At 40.2% G+C, this 24,333-nt stretch overlaps 2 protein-coding genes across 13 annotated transcripts in view; both read left to right on the top strand.

Annotated features, from left to right (window-relative positions):
• LOC124128451 (zinc finger E-box-binding homeobox 1-like) overlaps positions 1–1,100 on the top strand; it is a 116,185-nt gene extending 115,085 nt beyond the window's left edge. The window contains exon 2 of the mRNA XM_046491882.2: positions 490–1,100. Coding sequence (XP_046347838.2) covers positions 490–872 — 383 coding nt within the window. The 3' untranslated portion in view covers positions 873–1,100. The remainder of the gene's footprint in view (positions 1–489) is intronic.
• A 4,675-nt stretch (positions 1,101–5,775) lies between these two features.
• LOC124128061 (zinc finger protein 8-like) overlaps positions 5,776–24,333 on the top strand; it is an 83,870-nt gene continuing 65,312 nt past the window's right edge. For 4 of the 12 annotated variants that reach the window (XM_046491507.2, XM_046491506.2, XM_046491512.2 and 1 more), the window contains exon 1: positions 5,778–6,991. In XM_046491507.2, coding sequence (XP_046347463.1) covers positions 6,184–6,991 — 808 coding nt within the window. In that variant the 5' untranslated portion in view covers positions 5,778–6,183. Of the gene's footprint in view, positions 6,992–15,345; positions 16,211–18,625; positions 20,203–24,333 lie in introns of those variants that run through there. The other 8 variants (XR_007219705.1, XM_046491489.2, XM_046491502.2 and 5 more) reach the window with 6 other exon arrangements.

Below are 24,333 nucleotides of genomic sequence, written 5' to 3'. Positions count from 1 at the left end.
CACACAGATCCATTTAGCATTATGAATACAAACATTATTATTATTATATATATTATTATTAACCTGTGAGTGAAGTTCTTGACATTTATTAAAGTCAAAGTTAGAGTAAAGAAACTCATAGAATTTTTAAAATGGATCAATGATTACGTTTTAGCATATTTTTCCATACACATATACTGAAGCACTGTAAAAGCGCATCAACTTCAACTCAAAATCAGAAAAGATGTGTTTTGCATTTGTCCATCTCCAAACACATTGAAAGAGATTCAACATCATTGTTGTGTTTAATTACCTCATGCCGAAATACCAAGAACATAATTTGATTTTTATGGCCATTTCGCCAACTATTACAAAAAACTGGAATATGCGTTTTCACAGTGTTTCAATATATATTTCCTTTCAGAATCTACAAATATATTTTCTGTACAATCATATCAAAATTTCGATATTTTGTGAAGATCCTAAAAAAACGAATTGTTTAACTTTCAGGTCCCGGCGAGCCATTCACCGATGCATTCCTGGGGGACACTATCGAACTGAGGAGGTTTCCCTCCTTCCGCTCCATCTCAACCAAGTGCCACGCCTGCGACATCTGTGGATCCACCTACTCCTCCCGCTCCAACCTGCGGCAACACGTCCGCTTCAAGCACGAGGCCCGGACTCGCTACTGCTGTAATGTCTGCAACAAGAAGTTCCTGCACAAACACCATCATATGGCTCACATGAATAGCCATGCCAACATCAAGCCGTTTCAGTGTCACATGTGCCACAAGGAGTTTCTGTATGAGAGCAGTTTCAAGGTACATTTTAGAACGTGGCATTCAGAACACTGTCAGGAGTTTAGTGGGGTTGTAGATGGGGATAGAACATGAAGTTTGCATCATATGTGAAGCATGTGTTGCAAGGAGTTCTATTTTTGTGTATGAGGGAAACACAGAACACTGTCAGGAGTTTTGTGGGATTGCAGATGGAGATAGGACATGAAGTTTGCATCATTTGTGAAGCAGGTGTTGCAAGGAGTTCTATTTTTGTGTATGATTGTTGGTTGGTTGGTTTGTTGTTTAACGCTGCACTCAGCAATATTCCAGCTATATGACGGCGGTCTGTAAATAATCGAGTCTGGACCAGACAATCCAGTGATTGATATCATGAGCGTCGATCCACGCAGTTGGGATCGATGACATGCATCAACCAAGTCAGCGAGCCTGACAACCCGATCCCATTAGTCGCCTTTTACGACAAGCATAGTCGCCTTTTACAGCAAGCATGGGTTGCTGAAGACCTATTCCACCCCGGAATCTTCACGGGTCTTTTTGTGTATGAGAGAATCACAGAACACTGTCAGGAGATGAGTTGGGAATTAGATGGGTTGCAAGGAATTTGTGTAATACTCAGTACATCTGAGACAGATTAGGTGAGAACACCATGTGCTGATTTAGCACATCAGACAAAGCGGTCAGAACACCAGGTGCTGATATGTACATTTAAGACAAAAAATAAATACCCAAAAAGTTTTACCTGTACCCCTCCATACACACGTTTGATATCTTAATTGCATAATGTAATAATCATTCAAAATCTATCCGTATTCATATACAAAGCAATGAAACTACATCTTGTGTAAATCACCTAAACATTTTGTATTATAATGTTTCTCTCTCACTGTATACTCTTTAATGTATAATGGGCCTGTGGCCTACAATACATAATGAATAAAGACTAAAGAATTAGCACATCAAACACTGCGGTCAGAACACCAGGTACTGACTCAGCACATCTGACACTGGTCAGAACACCAGGTGCTGACTCAGCACATCTGACACTGCAGTTAGAACACCAGGTGCTGACTCCCACATCTGACACTAGTCAGAACACTAGGTGCTGACTCAGCACATCAGACACTGGTCAGAACACCAGGTGCTGACTCAGCACATCTGACACTGCAGTAAGAACACCAGGTGCTGACTCCCACATCTGACACTAGTCAGAACACTAGGTGCTGACTCAGCACATCAGACACTGGTCAGAACACCAGGTGCTGACTTACCACATCAAACACTGCAGTAAGAACACCAGGTGCTGACTCAGCACATCTGACACTGGTCAGAACACCAGGTGCTGACTCAGCACATCTGACACTGCAGTAAGAACACCAGGTGCTGACTCAGCACATCTGACACTGGTCAGAACACCAGGTGCTGACTCAGCACATCTGACACTGGTCAGAACACCAGGTGCTGACTCAGCACATCTGACACTGGTCAGAACACCAGGTGCTGACTTACCACATCAAACACTGCAGTCAGAACACCAGGTGCTAACTCAGCACATCTGACACTGGTCAGAACACCAGGTGCTGACTTACCACATCAAACACTGCAGTCAGAACACCAGGTGCTGACTCAGCACATCTGCGGTGGTCAGAACACCAGGTACTGACTCAGCACATCTGACACTGGTCAGAACACCAGGTGCTGACTCAGCACATCTGACACTGGTCAGAACACCAGGTGCTGACTTACCACATCAAACACCGCAGTCAGAACACCAGGTGCTGACTCAGCACATCTGACACTGGTCAGAACACCAGGTGCTGACTTACCACATCAAACACTGCAGTCAGAACACCAGGTGCTGACTCAGCACATCTGCGGTGGTCAGAACACCAGGTGCTGACTCAGCACATCTGCGGTGGTCAGAACACCAGGTACTGACTCAGCACATCAGACACTGGTCAGAACACCAGGTGCTGACTTACCACATCAAACACTGCAGTAAGAACGCCAGGTGCTGACTCAGCACATCAGACACTGGTCAGAACTCCAGGTGCTGACTTACCACATCAAACACTGCTGTAAGAACACCAGGTGCTGACTCAGCACATCTGATACTCAACTAATGGAAGTCAGAACATCTGTCGTATGAGGGTAATTTTAAAGTATTTTGTAAATTTGTGAATCTATGCCACACTGATTGTAACATGTAACGTAATGGTTCTGAGCGAAACTATACCAGTCTCTAATAAATCATCATATCTTCCAATGTTATTGTGTTGTGTTTGACGGATGAGAGCACTGCCTAATGTACTTAACAAACATTTTGAACAATTTTGAAAGTTGATGTATGGAGTTCAACATTCTATTCTTCAATGCGATGTTACAATACAGACGCTGGTATCTTTATCAAGAAAGTGTCACTGGATCCAAAGCAACCTGTGCTTGTCATAGGAGGCGACTAAAAATGGATACCGTATTCGACATAATAAGCGCCCAGGGCGCTCTCAAAATTAGAAATAGGGGGCTCTTATTAGAATGTTATTTTGGTGGAAGAAACAGAGTTGAAAGATAAATTTCGTGGTTTATGCTGACGGCCTCACTGTTTATATATGACAGACATATTTTTCAAGAATTAAATTGCCCAAAATTAAGGGTGCATATAACACACGAGTGCGTACTATACATGAATAGGGGCAGGCGGGTAGCCTAGTGGTTAAAGCGTTCGCTCGTCACGCCGAAGACCCGGGTTCGAATCCTGACATGGGTACAATGTGTGAAGCCCATTTCTGGTGTCCCCCGCCGTGATATTGCTTGAATATTGCTAAAAGCGGTGTAAAACCATACTCACTCACTCACTCACTATACATGAATAAATAAGTCTTGTGTACATTGATCAATCAGAACGAATGCTAATTGGGATTGTTCACTTGACAATATATATTAGCAAATATCGCTGTGGGCGTTTATTAGAGCGAGGCGCTTATTACGTCAAATACGGTAAGGTGACTCTGTGGCTTGGTTGTGTGTCATTGTACTCCGATGATACAAGACATTGCTCATTATATCAAGTACTAGTTTGTATTATCCATACTGACTGCCTCCATGGTCTAGTGGTAGAGCGTCTGCCCAGAGATCGGAAGGTCCGAGGTTCGATCCCTGGCCACGTCATACCAAAAGACGTTAAAAGATGGTACTTCTTGTTACCCTGTCTGGCGCTCGGCATTAAGGGGCTAAAACAAGGACTGGTCGGTTCGGAGTCAGTATACTGTGTCTGAGTGGGATATTCATGTTTAACTGCGGCATGGTATCTCTGAGCTAGCACTATATATCGGCATCCGTCCGGACTAGTACAAGCAGCCACACAAACACACACACTAGCAATGGTACTAAACACCCTAAATGACCTACAAACCTTTAAAGCACTAGGCGTATATCTAATCAAAACAGGACTACTTGGCCGCATTTAAAAAAAGTACAAGAAACAAGCTGCCAATAAACCCAAAAATTGTAAACCTGTAAACAAACAAACTCCATTAAGGTCCACCCCACCCCCACCCCCACCCCCAACCTCCTCCCCTCATCCACCTTTTGCATGGCATATTTCAAAATTCCAAATTTGTTCTCCAGATTAAGTAAACAACCCTAAAAGCCCCACCTAGGTTGCCTCACCTTTTCGGACATACACTTTTCGACTAAACACTAAATAGCCTGGCGGGCCCGTGCGTGAAATAAGCATATGTCGGAAAGCACACGTTAAATTCTCAATTCATGTAAGTAAGCGATGAAAATCAGGGGAGAGAGAGAGAGAAAGGTCTTACCCTCAGCCTAGCTAGGGTGAGGCTGGGTGCTCCGGGGCACCTAGACAACAACCACTACCACTCTGTACTGATCTGGCACATAGTGTCTTTTGTATGTACGTATGTATATATATCTACATGTATAAAGTAAAATTGTATATACCGCAAGCCATCGTCTCCAAGTTGTCACTTCCTACTGAGAACCATACGCCGACCCCTTGCATATACGAGTCTGCAAATCATTCATTAGCAACATCACATCTGTCTGCAATGCACATGCACCAACACGTTGTTAGTATGTTAAACAACAGACAAACAATATAAATGAAGCACAAACATGTTGTTTACATCACATACAGGACTTATTTTTACTTCGGGGCCTTCGCTTGCTGAGGACAGCAGGTTTGAACATAAGTGCATTTGAAGGAATAGCAATTATGACAAAGATATCATAAAAAACTAAAATAAACAGTTTTATATTTCCATGCAATCCTATCTGATGGAGATTCCATGCGAATCTGTTGATTCTGGAAGTTGATTGGTTGGTTGGTTTGTTGTTTAACGCTTCACTCAGCAATATTCCAGCTATATGACGGCGGTCTGTAAATAATCGAGTCTGGACCAGACAATCTAGTGATTAATATCATGAGCATCGATCCACACAATTGGGAATCAGCAGACTATATTGTGTATGGTTGATGTATTTATCTATAAATTTGCATAATGACCTGTAATTACAGAATGGGGTCATGGAGAAATGTCAAAAATAACCTTCATCATTATACTATATGTGACAAAAATTTGCTTTGCTCAGAGTCAGTTAAAAACAGATATTGAGTTCACCAACCTCGATTCTACAAGTGTTAGAAGATTGTGAAGCATTTGACACTGTATTGTTAAATGATTACACACGGGAACAAGGTACCAAGCTATGAAATAGAAGGATTCATTCTTTAAGATGCATACACATTTTCTGCATGCCAACGAATGCACTCTGTATTGGTTTTGCGGCCCTTTTGAATGTTTTATGCATATATGATGCATAATTTCGCGTCAGGTAAAAATCCCTGCCACTATGTGCACTGACGCTCTTTTGTTCTTCGACAGACGCTCTTCCTCAGAGGATAAAATAATGAAAATAGTTAACAGGAAAATAGCAGATGCGTGATTACTGTTAGACTCCTTACTGCGGCGGTTTTGCACCCTACACGTTGATTGTTGTTACACATACAGTGTAGTAGAGCTCCAATGTTAATTGCGCCCGACAAGAAAATTGAGCGAGCAGTGTGCCCAAATCCTGAAATTACCGGTGAACCATTTCAGTATTGCAAATATTTATTTCGTAGATCAATCGATTACTACACCGTTAGATGCACGTGTTGGTTTGTAACAGCATCGAATGAACACAGCATCGTCTTTTCATGTGATAAGATGACGCGGATGTGAACCGGAAATGCGAAAAGATTAGGTTAGCGTGGGAGATGTCGGCACCCGCTTTTTTATTTGCGAAGATTTCACACGAACGCTAGAAAAACAACGTTACAGATTCACTTTGAGCGTGCATCAGTGAAGATTAAGGGACACGGTGTTATAAACTCTGTTCAATCAAAATGTTTATCGAAACGCTAGAGTTCACAATCCCGATAGATTTGTGTGACCTATTTTCCACTTTGAAAAAGGGTCCAAGATCTAATCTTGAATTCCCGGCATCCGTGAATTCGTACGGCACAACGCAAGATGCTAATATTCAAGTTGCTTTAAGATCAAACAAATTGACGTTCAAAGTGGACGGTGTGTCGTCAAATTCAAGCATGATATCAAAGAGTGAATGCAAGACATTGAAATTGTCTGTATTCGATGTGGACTGTTCATTGTCTGGTGCAGAATACGAACAAGTGACACATATGGTTTCACAGCCAATTTATTCAGCCCCACATGTTGTACCTGCAAAAAGATCTCGAGATCGTCCATCACCGATGAAATCCCCTCCATCCAAGTCTAGCCGAAGTTCTTTCCAAGAGACAATAAAACATGAAAACATTCCTCGACAGTCACCGGACCCATTGCAATCAAGATCAATGAGTGAAACAGTGAGTGTGAAAGTGGAACCAGATTTAATAGAAATTGAACCTGATTCGGAACACTATGGAGATGAATCAAATCAAAGCATAGACAGAAGACATAATACGCAAGCAGCATTAGATAGACTCTCTCATCCACAATCATCACATTCTCAATCATCAGCATCTTCATCCTCATCCTTCCATCAAAACGTTCCACATGTGCCAGATTACGCCGAACCCAGTACTAGCCAAGATCATCATGGTGACCAAAATGTCGATGACTACGTAGTGTACCAACAAGAAGATGATGATTATGGTGAAGAAAATGATAACAGCGCTGATTTCGGAAATGATGGTAATTATTATTTTCTACATCTTTCTTTGTGGGAATTGCTGATTATTTCCAATTTCTGTGAAGAATTGAATGCAGAGGAGTATGCAAGGAAGTCGGTACTTGGCCATTCTGCTGTATTAACTCTGAAGGGGTAAAACTAAGTTTGAAGTGATTCACCACAGACAAGTACACAGCACTATTAAAATTGATACTCCACTGGGGCCTATTGAGCGATATGATACAAAAATTGAAAGTAGACTGTAAGCACAATAGTAGGGCCTACACTATGCGTGTAAAAACCTGTAAGCCAATCTCTTCCTTCATCACTTACCACCAAAAAACAAATGAAAAATCTTAACTCCATTCAAAGTTAACTTTGAACCTGAATAAGGATTTCAATTCGAAAAGAGGAAATGGTACTTTGTGGGTAGTGAAGTCTTGTTTTCGTTCTGGAATCTCTTCAAAGTCTCTGAAAAAATGTAAAATAAATAGTATATTAGTTTATTTCATTAAAATTGGACACTTGAAATGTTGAAGATTTCCTTTTAAGGACTCAATTTATTAAACATACGCTCAAAGAGATCAAAAGATCTTACTAATTTATGTCCATTCACAAAAAATACATGTAACCACAATATATTATATTATAACATATACATGATATATACTTGTATATATGTGTCATTTTTTAAATCATATTTTCAATGAGTCATTTGACAAAGCATGTTTCTATCAGTCACTACTGACTAGTTTATTCTAAAACATCCAATGGACTTTGACATAACCTCTTTATTTTTCATTTTAATATTGTTCCACGATAAAACAATGTCAACAATTTCATTAGGCTGTGAGCAATGTTTACATTTGGAAATAACCAGCAATTCCATGTAAAACAGTGTTTGATCATTTGATTTTCTAAAAAGTCATCTTTACATGGTAAGTCATCAGTGTTAGTTTCAAATACATATGCTGATGAAGTTCTGTGGAATTATTCATTATGATCTGGAAAAGACCCATATAATTTGAAATCCTTACTAGTCAATGACACATACCTTTGTTAACAGTACATAGTCATCATACCATGCATACTTTCTCGAATTTAAATTTATGTTTTCACAAAAAACCCAATTTAAATGTTGAGTGACATGAATGATCAAGCACTGTTTGACACTCCCAGATACTAACTTGTGCACTACATCATGTACTTTGTGTTGCTATATTTATTCTTAAGAAAATAAGGAAAACCACTTGTTATGTTTAATACACAAGCACATTTCTCATTTAAAGTGACAAGATTGATAACAAATGCATCTGTTGAATTGATATGATGCACAAGAAATGAAAAACACTTTCGTAATTTGAATATTGATAAGCATGATAAGAGATACTATCTCATCTTTAAATATTGACAGTTTATTCACCTGATTCATGATTCTTTAGTTTCTAAATTGATTAGAAATTTGATCCATCTTGTCACTTGCCATGTTGACACACCCAGTGCCACAGTACAGCGATGAAGGGGGCGTGGTTCCTGACATCACAAGGTAAGTCCACACACTGGCTTCCTGATTCAACTGTGGCCTGGGCTAGGACGTCTCAAGCTCATCAACAATAGTCCAGGTCGAAAACATTGGTAAAATACTGCAAAATAAGTTCTGAATTTTCATCCTGCCTTGGACAACAGGATGATAAGAAATAAATATAAGAAGTAAAAAGAGAAGTAAGCTTTGTATTCTGACAGGTATACAACTTGGCACTAAGACACTAGCCTTAGTGACATTGTCTGGACAGCTACTGAAATTTAAGACAGTTTTAGGGGGTGTCTTAACATGTGGTGACTATGCAGACGAGTGAATGTTTCAGGACAAGTTGAATCCCAGATTCAGTTGTAAAAGTGGTATCTGTGTGATGAAATTGGTATTGTTGTGACAAGTTCTGCTTTGTAATCCATTGTCTCTCAACACGATCAGTGCCCGACATGAGGGCTGGGACGAGTCCAAATTTACTACCTGTGTACTCACCCCTCTATAACCCGACCCTACCCGGGTACTCACTGTAGGTCTCAAGAGATAAGTACAAAATGTCTGATTCGGAAACATATTTAGATACATCAGAGCTCGAGATAAGCTGCGTATCTGCGTAAAATATGCATCAGAAATGCAGAAAATCCAAGCGTATCAAATACGCAGCGAACATTACAGATACGCTACAAAAATAAAACGTGCGTATCATCAATCAATATTGTGAAGTAACCCTGCATATTCGATTAGCAAATCAGCAACTTATTTTGAAATTATAACCGGGCATTCCGTCAACCTTGCCAAACTCCACGATGACAGTTACATCATGATCATTTGCCATCACACTTTCTTGTGGAAGTATCGTGGTATTTTTGAGTCCCTATAAAGCTCTTGAACCCACACGACACCAGTTTGCAGGGACTTGATGAACAGTGTTTTTAAATATTTAACTTAAATACCCGCATGTGTGAAAACTAGTGGGTAACAGAAATTTGAATACCCAGATAGAATTACTGATACCCAATGATTTTTAAAATGCATGGGTAAAATACCCACAACACCAAAATCTTATCTGGAGCTCTATACATGTATCCAACAATCTTGTCATGCATACACTGAAGTTGACTTAAGGTTTATCTTCATTCAGCCAAATGAAAAGTCAGAAGGAATGGGTTCATATTCAGAAAGAAATGTGAACATTTGTGACTTGTATTGTAACCATAGAGTTCTAGATAATGTTTGTCTTTAAACAATATATCACGTGACTGACCACGGGTCCGGGTAGTCCTGTGGGTACCGGGGTCCTACTCAGTACCCACTCGACCCGGGTACCCGAGTTACCCGTCCCAGCCCTACTAGACATGGCTACTAGAGTTGTCTTCATGACTGAGACTTTTGAGTCCATGGTTGTCTTCAAACTGTTGTGATGTTGGATGAACCACAAGTCCGTAATTAATTGTGAACGAGTTGGAATAAACTGGTGCTGTCTACCCCTGGTGAACTTTGAACTTGTTAAGCAGATTTTACCATTGTTTCTTCACCTTCTACATTGTTCGAAATTAAGGGAGCCCTGAGGTCTTCTATGTGCCACTGGGCTGCTAGTACATACCACGCCCGGCTACAAAATGGCGCCAAACGTTGGGCGCCAATGTAGCGGCCATAAAATTTCCGAGTCCCATGATGGCATTCAAACCACGGACCTTCTGATCAGAGGTCGGGCGCCTTGTCCACATGACCAAAGAGGTTAACCCCGTCAGCAAGCTGACAAGGTAAGGATGTCATCTGTGGGATGACTCCATGCCCTGCTACATATGGTGTAGGAATCTAGGGACCCCATTAACCTTTAAAGTCAGGGTTATTACAAGGACTGTCTTGCTTAATTTCGAACACTGCTGCACATACACCACCACACTTACAGTAGACTGTTTAATGTGTCAAACTATTTGGCCTGAATTGTTTAATAGGCATTACTAAGAAGTTGACTGATGACAAAGTAGATACAATTTATGGATAACAACTTCTTTAATTACTGTAAAGGCGATGTTTCGGTATAGATCCTTATAATATTGCTTGACAACGGTAAAAGGATCTACACCAAAACATCGCCTTTACAGTAATTAAAGAAGTTGTTATCCATAAATTGTATCTACTTTGTATTGGACCTGATTAACAGGTGTGTTGTTGAATGAAACTCGGTACAGGTACAGAACTGTGAGAAAATAACTCTACCTAACGAGGTGAAGATGGTTTGCCTTGTGTTTGAGGTGGCCTGAAGGCTAGCCTTTTGCACTTGTGTTATCATTACTGGGGCTAATGCAGGGGTCAGATAGGATGGATGGGGCAATGAAAGTGCTTGAAAGGTCTATGCAATACATTGAAAGCATAGTGCTTTAACTCAAAGAAAAAGTCATGTTTGTATGTAGACCAGGAACAGTAGCAGAAAGATGACTATTAATTTTTGGGATTCTACCACTACCTGAAACTTGTATTCATGCATTGGACTATCATTTATTGTTACAAGCGAATTGCTTAATTTGCTGTTACGACCAGGTTGTATTTGAAGGAAAATGAAATGACGAAGGTCAAGTCAGCAATTACAGATAGGCCATGTGGGAATAAAAAACACCAGTAAATGGTAATGTAGTTTTGCTTGTGCAGTAATAAGTAGTCATGATTCCTGCTTACTTAAGTAGTAAATTGTGATGGGATTTCTGCTTACCCAAGCAGTACACGATGATGTTATAACTGCTTATCTAAGCTGTAAATGGTTCTTTGATTCCTGCTTACTTACTTAGAAAGATATGCGATTATTGCTTACCTGAGCAGTACTGCCAGTCGACGATGATGTGGTTTTTGCTTTTTAGAGCAATAATTTATATATGATTTCTGCTTACCTAAGCTGAGTAAAACAAAAGGACTCGAGGTGCCTCATTCTACAATGTATCCTTATTTCTACTTGTTGAGAAGGTACCATGGTCAGGTATGTCGTGTCTTGATTCAACATGTGCGCTGCGCACATTTGGAGACTGCACAACCTAATTTTGAATGTTTTTGGAAATGTATGGAAACTTACTCGATTTCATCGAGAGGAAACATGAGGATGTGTTCCATAGAGACATCCAGCCATACAAACTAACATTTTTAGTCCACTAGTCCTTATATCAACATATAGCAAAACCCCGAAAGGCAAGTTTCAGCTAGCACTTATGATACCTTAACCAATTTCTGTCACTGTTAAAATGAGATTGTTGAATGGCCTCGTTGTTGGAGCTATCTCTTTTATATGGGGATTGTTGAATGGCCTCGTTGTTGGAGCTATTGCTTTTATATGGGGATTGTTGAATGGCCTCGTTGTTGGAGCTATCTCTTTTATATCGGGATTGTTGAATGGCCTCGTTGTTGGAGCTATTGCTTTTATATGGGGATTGTTGAATGGCCTCGTTGTTGGAGCTATTGCTTTTATATGGGGATTGTTGAATGGCCTCGTTGTTGGAGCTATTGCTTTTATATGGGGATTGTTGAATGGCCTCGTTGTTGGAGCTATTGCTTTTATATGGGGATTGTTGAATAGCCTCGTTGTTGGAGCTATTGCTTTTATATGGGGATTGTTGAATAGCCTCGTTGTTGGAGCTATTGCTTTTATATGGGGATTGTTGAATAGCCTCGTTGTTGGAGCTATTGCTTTTATATGGGGATTGTTGAATAGCCTCGTTGTTGGAGCATTTGCTCATCAGACTGAAGCCCTGGTATCATTGGTACCATGCGTGAAGCCCATTTTTGGTTTCCTTCACCATGGTATTGCATGAACATTGCTAAAACAGGCATAAAACCATAATATCCCTCTCACTTACTCATTAAGATTATTATTTGACAAAATATACAGCAAAATCAGTCTTTAACAAACAGACACACTTATCTGGTAATATACTACTCTAAAGTAGTTAATGACCACCTGAATCTTTCCTATTAACCTGCTGTGACACATTAACTAGAGTAATGTGAAACAATCAGGTGCTCCTTAACTTCTTTAGAGTAGTATAGTTTGATCTTGTTGGGAACATCAATAATATGAGTATTGACTGGACGTTTTTAATCGAAAATTGTGTGAATGTCTAGTAACTATGCAAAGTTTAACCAACGTGTAAGTAAGTCATCACTTTGTATTCTGATGCTGTTAAGCTTATGTCATAGGGTATGGGTCGTGCTTTGGGTCACTATTGGATACCTTGTTTGATCATTTTTGAAGAAGGACTGGCTGCTGTAGTGTCCTATCATACCCTGACTAGCATAGAAGACCATGTTTCTGCCGGCAGCATTTGATTACCGTGGTTGAACAATACATCATGGCCTGTAGTGATTGGGTATTGGGCTGACTTCCGTATTGCAATATACTGCAGTATGATGCGTGCCACAATATATTGCTTGCACCAGATTGCATTTTCAGTGGATCAGTTGCTAATTTCTGAATTTCAAAATTTCAATTCCTATATTTGCCCTGATTATGTTTCTTGGTTTGTAAATTCCATACACTTGCTCATTGCTTTCACCAGTGTTTGAAGGGGTGGTCGGGTAGCCTAGTGGCTAAAGCATTCGCTTGTCGAAGACCCGGGTTCGATTCCCGACATGGGTACAATGTGTGAAGCCCATTTCTGGTGACCCCCCGCCGTGATATTGCTGGAATATTGCTAACAGCTGTGTAAAACCATACCCACTCACCAGTGTTTGACATCTAAGACTCTGGTTGTCCTGCCGTGATGTTGCTTGAATATTGCTATAAGTGGGGTAAAACTCATGTTCATTAACGTAGAAAATCGGCATCACTTGAAGTTTTTTGTCCTACATCAAGCTGACACACTTGGTATAACTGAAATATTGTTCAAAATATTGTTAGTGGTATTACACTTCAACTTTTGTCAACTGTTTCAAGTATTTGGATGATAACACTCAATCACTGTGGAAATGATTCACCACATCCACGTTGAAAGCACCAGGCTAATAAGAATCATTGGGATTCTACCAAGAATTTGAGTTTTAGGATCACAATAACCACCTCTAAAACAGCTCCGATTTGATGACCGCCTTACCACGGAAGCTAATATTTATAGAAAAGAACTTTTTTCTCAAGCATTTTTGGTAGGCATTTTAAAATAATGATTGGTTGTATTATTGGTGAAAAAATGCAGTCTTGTTACTGCAGCCCTAAATTTAACATTTAAACGGTGCTCGTTTGGTTCAAAATTCAATTTAGCATAGTTAAATCTACAACTTAGCTCTATATTAAAAAGACAGTTTGTTTGTGTCCGGATTATCTTTGTTTTGTTTTGTCATGGTGATGGATGTACAGTGTACTCTCATTTAGTAGAAACTTGATTACTAGGATAAGCTGGATCAGTCAGTGCTCTTGTCGGGTCCAGGCTTCTGCCTGCCTGGTTGTCATCATGTGGAACCGGATAACTTCATGTGTACATGGAAACACTTACCTTGGTCCCTGAGTCTATTATGAGTCATTCAACTCAATACGAAATAGGGGGCTCTTATTGGAATATTATTTTAGTGGAAAAAAACAGAGTTGAAAGATAAATATCATGGTTTATGCTGACAGCCTGAAATGTTTATGTACGACAGACATATTTTTCCAGAATTTAATTGCCCTTTATTAAATGAGTGCGTATTATATGCGAATAAATAAATCTTGTGTACATTGATTAATCGGAAGGGGTGCTAATTGGGATTGTACACTGGCAAATATTACACACATATTAGCAAATATCGCCGTGGGCGCTTATTAGAGCGGGGCGCTTATTACGTCGAATACGGTATGTAGGTTCGTTGAACATGAAGGGAAATTGCTGTGCAAACGCTCCAGACAATTTCAAGTGTGTTGGTGGCCATCACTCATTCAATATCAACCATATTTCATGAGTAAATTATTTTGTTTCAAAACAAACAATTACTATGTTCCTATTCTTTGTGTTCAATTTCATCATGTTGCTGAATTGGAGGGACGAGTGGCCCAATTGTCGAAGGCCCTGCAATTTGCTTTGCAGAGTTACGTCCCTTTGGCACGCCAGAAACCTATGATCATAGCTTCGAATCCTGGTTTGCCACGAGTATATTTAATTGATTGTCAGCACCATATCCATGCTTGTGGGTTTCACCAAAGTGGTCAACGTGAAAGATCTGCACCACTTCGGGCTTTCCACCCACATGAAGCTGACAAGCCCTGAAACCATGAATACTGTTCAAAGCGGCGTTAAACCCAACTCTTTCACCATGCTGATTGTATATATATTCATGATCTGATGAACAACAGCTCCGACTGATGCTGAAGATATTCCCCCTGGGCCGTTCTTTAGGCAAGCACACCACTGCAGTCAGGATTCAAACTGCAGGGTGAACCCATGCCACTTGTCCGCAGTTTTGAGTCTAGTGAGGTTTTTGTGAGGTCTAGTAACTCAGCTGGTAATACTTGTCCATCATGCATGATGGTGGCCCAATCTATTGGAAATTACATGCCAAGATCCAATAGACGTTTGACACAGTCTTTGGACCATTTTAGTCTGACTAGTCTGTTTGAATGACTCTGACAGTATCACGTTTTCTTAGGTAGAATATGTATCTGGCAATGTTTGATATTAAATGGGGAGGAATCCTGTAGATTTTATTCAAGGGGCCCCCTCAGTTTCTCAAGATAAGTGTTATGACAAGGCCTTGATATTCATGTTTCATATTTTTAAAGTCTGTTGGACCTTGGGCTACTGTAACAGATTTAGAATTTTTTGTACTGTCTTCTTTACAACTGTTAACAAGCCTTTGTGGACCTATGACTGACAATGGTTCTCCATTGTTCTTCAGTTGCCGGGCAGCATAGTTTGGACATCCATGTCATGCGATTGCGGAAAGTGTGTCGGATATGTGGCAAGAGCACAGGAAGTGGATGTTCCACGCGAAAATGTCAACAGGAACTGTTGCAGTTGTTTAATATTGACATCACCCGAGATGTCAACGGTGTCCACCCTCAAAGAATATGTCATGCCCATAGACAGTTGTTCTACCGGTACAATTGTGCAATTGCAGATGGGAAAACATACAACACGACCACCGTCCCTTTGGAATTTGCACCATTTGATGCAAGAGACACTTCGTGTATTGTATGTTTCTCTGGACATCGTGGAAATTTGAGAGGAAATGTGTTTTTGTAGATTCGGTATGTAAGTGAGGAAAACTTGGCTGTCATTCTTTATTCTGCACCTGAAATTGGATTTTTGTTGATTTCAGGTTTTCATGATTACGGACAATCAGGATTGAAATCCTTCGTGGATTTTTGCCACGTGGCCGCGGCAGGACATGCACCTGTCCCCTCAGACTTGAGTTTTGACAGTGCTTACGTTAGACAGGCTGCTTTAAGACAGAACTATGCGACTAAGCCTCACAAGGTGCATAAATGTCCTCAGTGTGAGAAGGTGTTTGGGGACAGGAGTGGTCTCTACTATCACAAGAAGGCTATTCATGACAAAGTCACATATGAATGTGTGTGTGGGATGGTTTTTAAATACAGACCAAACTTTGTTTATCACAGAAAAAATTGCAGACACTATCTGTCTCAGTTGGAAGAAAATGTCTCTGACGCTAACAAGACTGTTTAAGTGTATAGTTGGAACTTCATCACAGACTTGATTGTCTGGATATTATTATTTGAAATAAAGCTGATGTTCATACAGTTAAAGTCTTAATTAATTTTGTCAGTTTCCCCCCCGTGGGGATTCAAGGTTAGAGTTGGTCCTCAGAGATGACTTATAGTTGGTCCTCAGAGATGACTTAAAGTTGGTCCTCAGAGATGACTTAAAGTTGGTCCTCAGAGATGACTTAAAGTTGGTCCTCAGAGATGACTTATAGTTGGTCCTCAGAGATGACTTAAAGTTGGTCCTCAGAGATGACTTAAAGTTGGTCCTCAGAGATGACTTAAAGTTGGTCCTCAGAGATGACTTAAAGTTGGTCCTCAGAGATGACTTAAAGTTGGACCTCAGAGATGACTTAAAGTTGGTCCTCAGAGATGACTTAAAGTTGGTCCTCAGAGATGACTTAAAGTTGGTCCTCAGAGATGACTTAAAGTTGGTCCTCAGAGATGACTTAAAGTTGGTCCTCAGAGATGACTTAAAGTTGGTCCTCAGAGATGACTTAAAGTTGGTCCTCAGAGATGACTTAAAGTTGGTCCTCAGAGATGACTTAATGGAGCAGGTGGTCTGGCTTTTTGGTCGATGGCATGTCAGCGTACCTGGGTGCCATTGTACAAAGCGATCTTAGCGCTAAGGTTATCATAACTCCCATACCTTAACATAGACATACAGCAGTCTTAGCATTAAGGTTGTTTTGTACAACGGCACCCAGGGCTGTAACCATTCACCGATACCGATGAAATCATCAATACTTAGGTACACACGGTACTTGAATCGTCAGTTTGTGAGATCGCGATATGCTATAAATAGAACAGGAACTAACAGAGTTACCTCCCATTATGGCAGAAGTAACATAGGCAGAACACAAGGATGTGGTAGCTGAGGACGTGCTGACAATTAATAACCATCCCTTCATTTAATTCTTGTGGTTTTCTTGTTAAAGTTTTTTAGATATCAATAATAAATTATGAAGAAAGAGGTTTTAGAGCTGTATTTCAGTGATTTCATCATTTCTTGCTTTTTGATGTGGTACCAGTAGTATCGTCAATCCTTATCATGATACGAATTGTATCGCAAGATACATTAGCAAGATAGATTAGCTTCACACAGAGCCCGTGAAGATCCGGGGTAGAATAGGTCTTCAGCAACCCTTGCTTGCCGTAAAAGGCGACTGTGTTTTTTCGTAAGAGACAAACGATATCGGGTGGTCAGGCTCGCTGACTTGGTTGATGTATGTCATCGGTCCTAATTGCGTGGATTGATGCTCATGATGTCAATCACTGGATTGTCTGGTCCAGACTCGATTATTTACAGACCGCCATCATATAGCTGGAATATTGCTGAGTGCGGCGCAAAACAAGAAATGAACAAAGCTGCACACAATCCACCATTGGTCTGTCTGCGACATGCTCAGTGACAGTCCACCGGGATTTGTCTGGGATATTTTGAAAACGGAGACATGCATATGTGAAAGTCTATTTATTGAATCGAGTATTTAATGAAAAAAATAAAATGTTTGATGAGAGCAACATGCAATACATTCTGAAGAAACATGCATTTATTTCAATATGTCAGTGGTCAGCTAGCCTAGTGGTGTAAGTGTTCGCTCTTCACGCCGAAGACCCGGGTACGATTCCTGACATAGGTGCAATGTGTGAAGCCCATTTCTGGTGCCCCTGCCGTGATATTGCTGGAACATTGTTAAAAGCGGCGTAAAATCAATCTATCTCACTCACTCACTCACTCACTCACTCACTCACTCACTCACTCACTCACTCACTCACTCATTCACTCACTCACTGTGTCAGTCAGTCTTTAAAAAGTCTATGGGAAAATGACTTGCATGCTTTATTTTGATCACTGCTGTTTGACCCCATTTAACATTACTGTTCTGACAGTGACCCTGTTGGGAAACCAGGTTAAATTTGGTCACCAACAAGCTATGTTGGCAACTTGTTACATTGGGTGGTAGGGCTTGGTGACTCGGTCATACGCGACTCAACATCCATCCGACTTAAGCAACTAGCCCAAAGCCCAAGTACAGTAGAATTGTCTTCAGTCTAGTAACCTTTTGAAATGATAATCCACATAAAAGCACAAAAATAACAATTGAGTCATCTCAAAAGTGTTTGTCACAGATGATCACTGGATGGTGTGGTTCAGATTCGATTGTATACAGGACGCTGTCATATAGCTGGAATATTGCGGAATCCAGTCTGCGACTTTAGCAATTTGTCCGAAACCCGAGTCTAGTAACATTCTGTTTGGTCTAGTGAGCTCAGCTTATAATGATTCATATAATTACACTAAAATCTACTGAAAATGATACAAAGAGCCATGTTGGGCTAGCAAACTCAAAAATGCATGTTTGACACAGACTGACCCAAACAGGTCTCTTGCGGTGATTTTATGTTTCCTTCAAAGACCCCAACTCCAGCTGTGCCTTTTGTTCCTTTCAGGTTATGGCAATAATGGCTCCTACCCCCACTCCTCCTACGAGTGTGATGCAGAGTACAGAGGAAGGCGGTACGCCTCTGTAGGCTCACACAACCTGGGTGGGGGCAGCTTTCACGCTGTGTATGGTGGGCTTTCTGACAAGAATTGGGGCAAGAAAAAATGCCCCCAGTGTGATAAGGAGTTCACTGACGATTCGGGTCTGTACTATCACAAGCAGGCCGTGCATGACAATGTCACCTTTCCGTGTGTGTGTGGCAAAGCCTACAAATATAGGCCTAGTCTCAACAACCATCAGAAGAAATGTTGCTTGCATCAGTCCATGTTGAAGCAGTAATGTGTTCGTTGTGTCCATTGCTTCGGACCGTTGTGTCCAAGATACTGTGGACCGTTGTGTCCAAGATACTGTGGACTGTTGAGTCCAAGATACTGTGGACCGTTGTGTCCAAGATACTGTGGATCGTTGTGTTCAAGATACTGTGGATTGTTGTGTATGGGCCAGGCTTGACTGTTTGGGCTGCCAGTTTGTGCTTGAATATTTTGTGGATCATTTTTTCACTCTTAGTTTCAAGGACAGTTCCATTCCATGAGGAGTTCTAGTCGAGCAGCACATTGGTTTGTGTGTTTGCTTTTCACATTATGTCCACACACCACACACACTATGCAGTTGGGTAGCCCACATTTCGACACTCACACCCTCAGATCCACGTCCACACCCACAGTTCCATATCCACACCCACAGTTCCATATCCACACCCACATTTCCACATTCACACTCTCAGATCCACGTCCACACCCACAGTTCCATAGCCACACCCACATTTCCACATTCACACCCTCAGATCCACGTCCACACCCACAGTTCCATATCCACACCCACATTTCCACACTCATTCTCAGATTTACGTCCACACCCAGTTTCAAATCCACATTCACACCCTCAGATCCACGTCCACACCTCCACATTCACACCCACAGTTCCACATTCACATTCACACCCACTGTTCCACATTCACCCCCACGTTCCATATCCACACCCACACATACCCACCCACAAGTCACTAGGACAGCTCAGATATTCACCCCCTCTATGAGTACTGTATGCCAGCATGAGATTTATCGTCAACATACCAGTTCAGTTCACCACTATTTACCACCCTCATCCAAGAATATTTAGAGGTGTTTTGTGGAGTTGAAATATTCAGTGTCTGGGGATGTCATAAGTGTCAAAACATTGACCAAAAAATCATTTCTTTTATTATTTAATCAAAAAACAATCTTCAGTTGCTTCTCATTTTTTACTGTCTGTTTGAAATCTCAATACTTGTTCTCAGCTAAATTGAGTTTCTTTATGATAAGCCTAAAGGATTCTTGCTTATTTATAAATGGCATACTTTTGTGAAGTTTGTTTTGTCGTTGCCGTTATAATTGTGTTCATTGAAGTACATTCCACACATCAACTGTTATCAGCATCAAGTCAGTCACTTGTTTGATTGGGCTTATGGATGAGTTCAATACGAGTCATGTTATGCAAAGGTTCAGTTCTAGTTTTATATTTACACATGTACAAGAATTAAACAGATCTGATTCATGTCCTTGTTGTCCCTGATTTGAGGCAACAGAAACATGGGCGTGGACTGTGATTTGAGGTTAGTACATGTTATAAAGATGCAGTCGTATAGCTGGAATATTACCGAGTGCGAAGTTAAGCAACACACATTAAATTTGTTTTGACAAAGGTGTTTCAATTTATATCCAGCGTGCCACTTGAGTATGGCGTCACTGATATAATGTGAAATATGTCCATACTATTAAGAAGACTATGTACCTACTCATTAGGCGATTAATTTTTTTGTTGGTTTGCAATGTCCACTGACATAAATAATAGCAAAATGAATATAAAATTAAAATGATTTTTCTGATAGTTTTTTCATAACACGGACACTTATGCTATGAAAGTAGAAATGAAAAAATAAGTTAAACATGAAATAGCACTCAAATTAGTTTTGTTGAAAAGAGGGTTCCTTTTGAGTGAGTGAGTATGGTTTTATGCCGCTTTTAACAATATTCCAGCAATATCACAGCAGGGGACACCAGAAATGGGCTTCACACATTGTACCCATGTCCGGAATCGAACCTGGGTCTTCAGCGTGACGAGCAACCGCTGTAACCACTAAGCCACCCGACTGCACCTGTATTCCGTTTGAAATACACAACAAATTATTGTAGCTAGATAAATGTTACATCCCTTTAATGTGACATCCAGTTCCGCAGTTGCAGAAAATGGTGACATTTCAGCGGTAGAAACTAACAGTTTTAGTCCACTAGTCCTTATAATGATAACATAGCAAAACCATTAAAAATGGCAAATTTCTACTAGTCCCTATGATACCTTAACTATTTGGCAGTTTGGCAAGGACTACAGGACTAGTGCCAGTTTCTAACGCTGCATTTATGTGCCATAGGTGCTGTTGAGATGTTTCTTATCACTACCAACATTGTAAGAACATTTCTATTGTTTTGTTTCCTATGATTTGTTTGTTTGTTGTTTAACGCCGCACTCAGCAATATTCCAGCTATATAACGGCAGTCTGTAAATAATCGAGTCTGGACAAGACAATCCAGTGATTGACATCATGAGCATCGATCCACGCAATTGGGATACGATGACATGCATCAACCAAGATCCTGTAAGTCACTTCTTACGGCAAGCATGGGTTGCTGAAGACCTATTCTACCCCGGATCTTCACGGGTCTGTTTTCCATGAAGTGGAACTGCTCATATTAGATGTTTTTAGGAAGACATGGAAGGACTGATGATTATTGACTGGATTCAACGAGTTAAAATATCTTATTTTTCTATCTTGCCTGAATGCTGTTATTCAGGCAGGTACTGATATGCAAGTCTTTCTTCCTTCATCAGATGTCCTTCATCAGATGACTTGTGTGATTTATAAGGACATTAAACTGGATCATGATCAGATGATTATGGTGTGAGGTAAACCTTTGGAGTAGAATCTACAAAACGTACAAGATTTGTTTGATTAGGTGGCAGATTTAGTGAGTAATTTACATATCGTAGGGTTGGTTGGTTGGTTGGTTGTTGAACGCCGCACTCAGCAATATTCCAGCTAAATGACTTGGTTGATGCATGTCATCGATCCCAATTGCGTGGATCGATGCTCATGATATTAATCACTGGATTGTCTGTTCCAGACTTGATTATTTACAGAGAGTAAATAATCAAGTCTGGAACAGACATGTCAGTGATTAATATCATGAGAATCGATCCTCACAATTGGGATCGATGACATGCATCAACCAAGTCAGCAAGCCTGACCACCCGATCCCATAAGTCGCCTTTTACGGCAAGCATGGGTTGCTGAAGATCTATTCTACCCCAGATCTTCACGGGTCCACAGGGCAGGGAAATACTATGAATCTGAGGTCTCATATTTTGGCAGGAAGTTACTGAGAATCTGAGGTCTCACATATTTGAGACATCAGCAAAAGCAAAAACCTCCGACAACACAAACCAGGAAGTAACAACAACAACTGCCAATACTGATGTTACATTTTTTTGCTTGGTTTATTGATACGTCGACTTTAATAATAAAAATTTAGGAGAAAAAATAAGATTAAAATAACAGGTGTTTATTAAAACTGTCAACTGTAAAGATCACTTTGACAACAATATAAATCCAAGGAAGTTTTATATGTCTAAAACAGATTTTTTTTCCAACGATACATCGTCATTACATTAGGTTGATAATATTTATCGGGATCCAAGCCAGGCCAGATTTATATACAGTGTTCCCTCGCTATTACGCTCTTCAATATAGCGCTAACTCGGTTATAGAGCACGGTAAAACATGGCTCCCAAAATTTACTAACATTTTTAATAAACTCAAGTTTTCCAATGACACAATGTTTTCCCCTGTCTCAGAAAACATCAGCTGATCACTGCGATCACGTAACACCGGAAATACCAGTCAACACATCCGAACTGAAGTACGCAATTTAATCCTATTATTATAATATCTGTTCTAAAATAATGTTCATTGTTTATCTGGACTCATGTTTGCAATATATTTTATTCAAAATTTCATTTAATAATTATAATAAAGTTTACAATAATTTCTGCGAAATTCTATGTGAAGTTATTGGTAGATCGCACAACTCACTGTTATTTACAGCAACCACGGTAAAATGTATTATCACCTACTGATTCAAATCAAACATTAAAGGGGAAGTGTACACGCAAAAATCACTTTCTTTCTTATTTTAAAGAAAACGGAATTTTAGAATTAGTTAGTATCTGTGTTTGAAAATATACACTCATTTTTTTCACAGTGAAAGTAGGAAGCTCACAATCGTGTGAAAATGATATGCCGTTATGAGGCCTTCGTTTTTCGAGCTAAACAGGCCTGAGTTATCCCCCTTAGATTATGACGTAATTGGTGCCAATTCAACTGGGTCCCTGTCTATTCTCAACGCAAAAGATATCAAGTACCAGTTTGCGGTTAAACAACATGGCCTACGACACACTCCGGCGCAGTGGTGACTCAGCATAACACTATGCTGGCTGGCATCTGAGACGCTAGAATCACACACCTAGACCTACACCACGTGAAGCGGCTCCAACAAAGCATGATGACGTCATAATGTTTATCAATTAGCACCAATGACGTCATATTGCAAGGGGCATAAGCCATGGTGTTTTTGTTGTGGAAATAGAACACTTGGTAAATGTGAAAAATATAAATCGTTTTAATGCGAAAAATATGTTAATTAATTGTGATATTTTTATATTTTTGTCTATGACACTTCTCTGTTAACACTTTTAATGTGGAAAAAGTACAAGAAAAATAGGTTAATTTCCGTGTGAACTTGCCCTTTAAGCTAAAAATAATCCTGTGCAATGACTTTTTTTTAAAAAAAAATTTCAACCTGCTGACCAAATCTTTCACTATCAAAATCCGTAAACCCTAATAAAAGAAAGAAGTCTTGCCTGATTCACATTGAAACATTGACCCACAAGCAACATGATGGACAGGACTGGAACTGGCTTTTTGTTACTTTCAGGTAGTCATGGTTACGGGAGCCCATTCCCAAATGATGAGCATACCAGCCCCTGGACCGTTGAGCCAGGGGTCAGGTTGGGCGGGTACCCGTGCCTTGTGTGTCAGCGTGTGTTCTCCAGTGCAGGGGCCCGACATAACCATGTCGCGTCTGTGCATGACAAAGTACAGTTCACCTGTGTGTGTGGCAAGCAGTACGCCTACAAGCAGGGCTTAATTCGACATAAGAAGACCTGTCTTGTGTTTCTCGTTCATTGAGTCCAGTTTGTGTTTGTGAGCTGGGAATGGGCTTTTGGAACTTGCCAGACAGAGTATTCCATAGTCCTGCACCATGACCGTGGAATATATTTATTTTATGAAAAAAATAATAACCTAGAAATGCATACAAAAGCAAGTCTAGCCAGCTCAAGCTAGCTCTATTCCACATAGGGAATTTGTTTTTTATTTTTAGAGTCAAGAAGGATATTGTGTAATATAATATTTCAGAGACTAAATGTGAGTTTAAGTATTCCAGTGTAATCCATGTTATCACAAGTTGCCTGAATTATCATTGTTTGTAAAGTGTTTTCGGTGACTTCAAAACTTTTCAATAATTTCCCCCTTTTTTTTGTCAAAAACTAGTATGATGTATC

Source organism: Haliotis rufescens, unplaced genomic scaffold (assembly GCF_023055435.1).
Source record: "Haliotis rufescens isolate VD_foot unplaced genomic scaffold, xgHalRufe1.0.p SCAF_9, whole genome shotgun sequence".
NCBI classification, from domain to species: Eukaryota; Metazoa; Mollusca; class Gastropoda; order Lepetellida; family Haliotidae; genus Haliotis; species Haliotis rufescens.
This window is presented reverse-complemented; position numbering and strand designations above follow the sequence as displayed.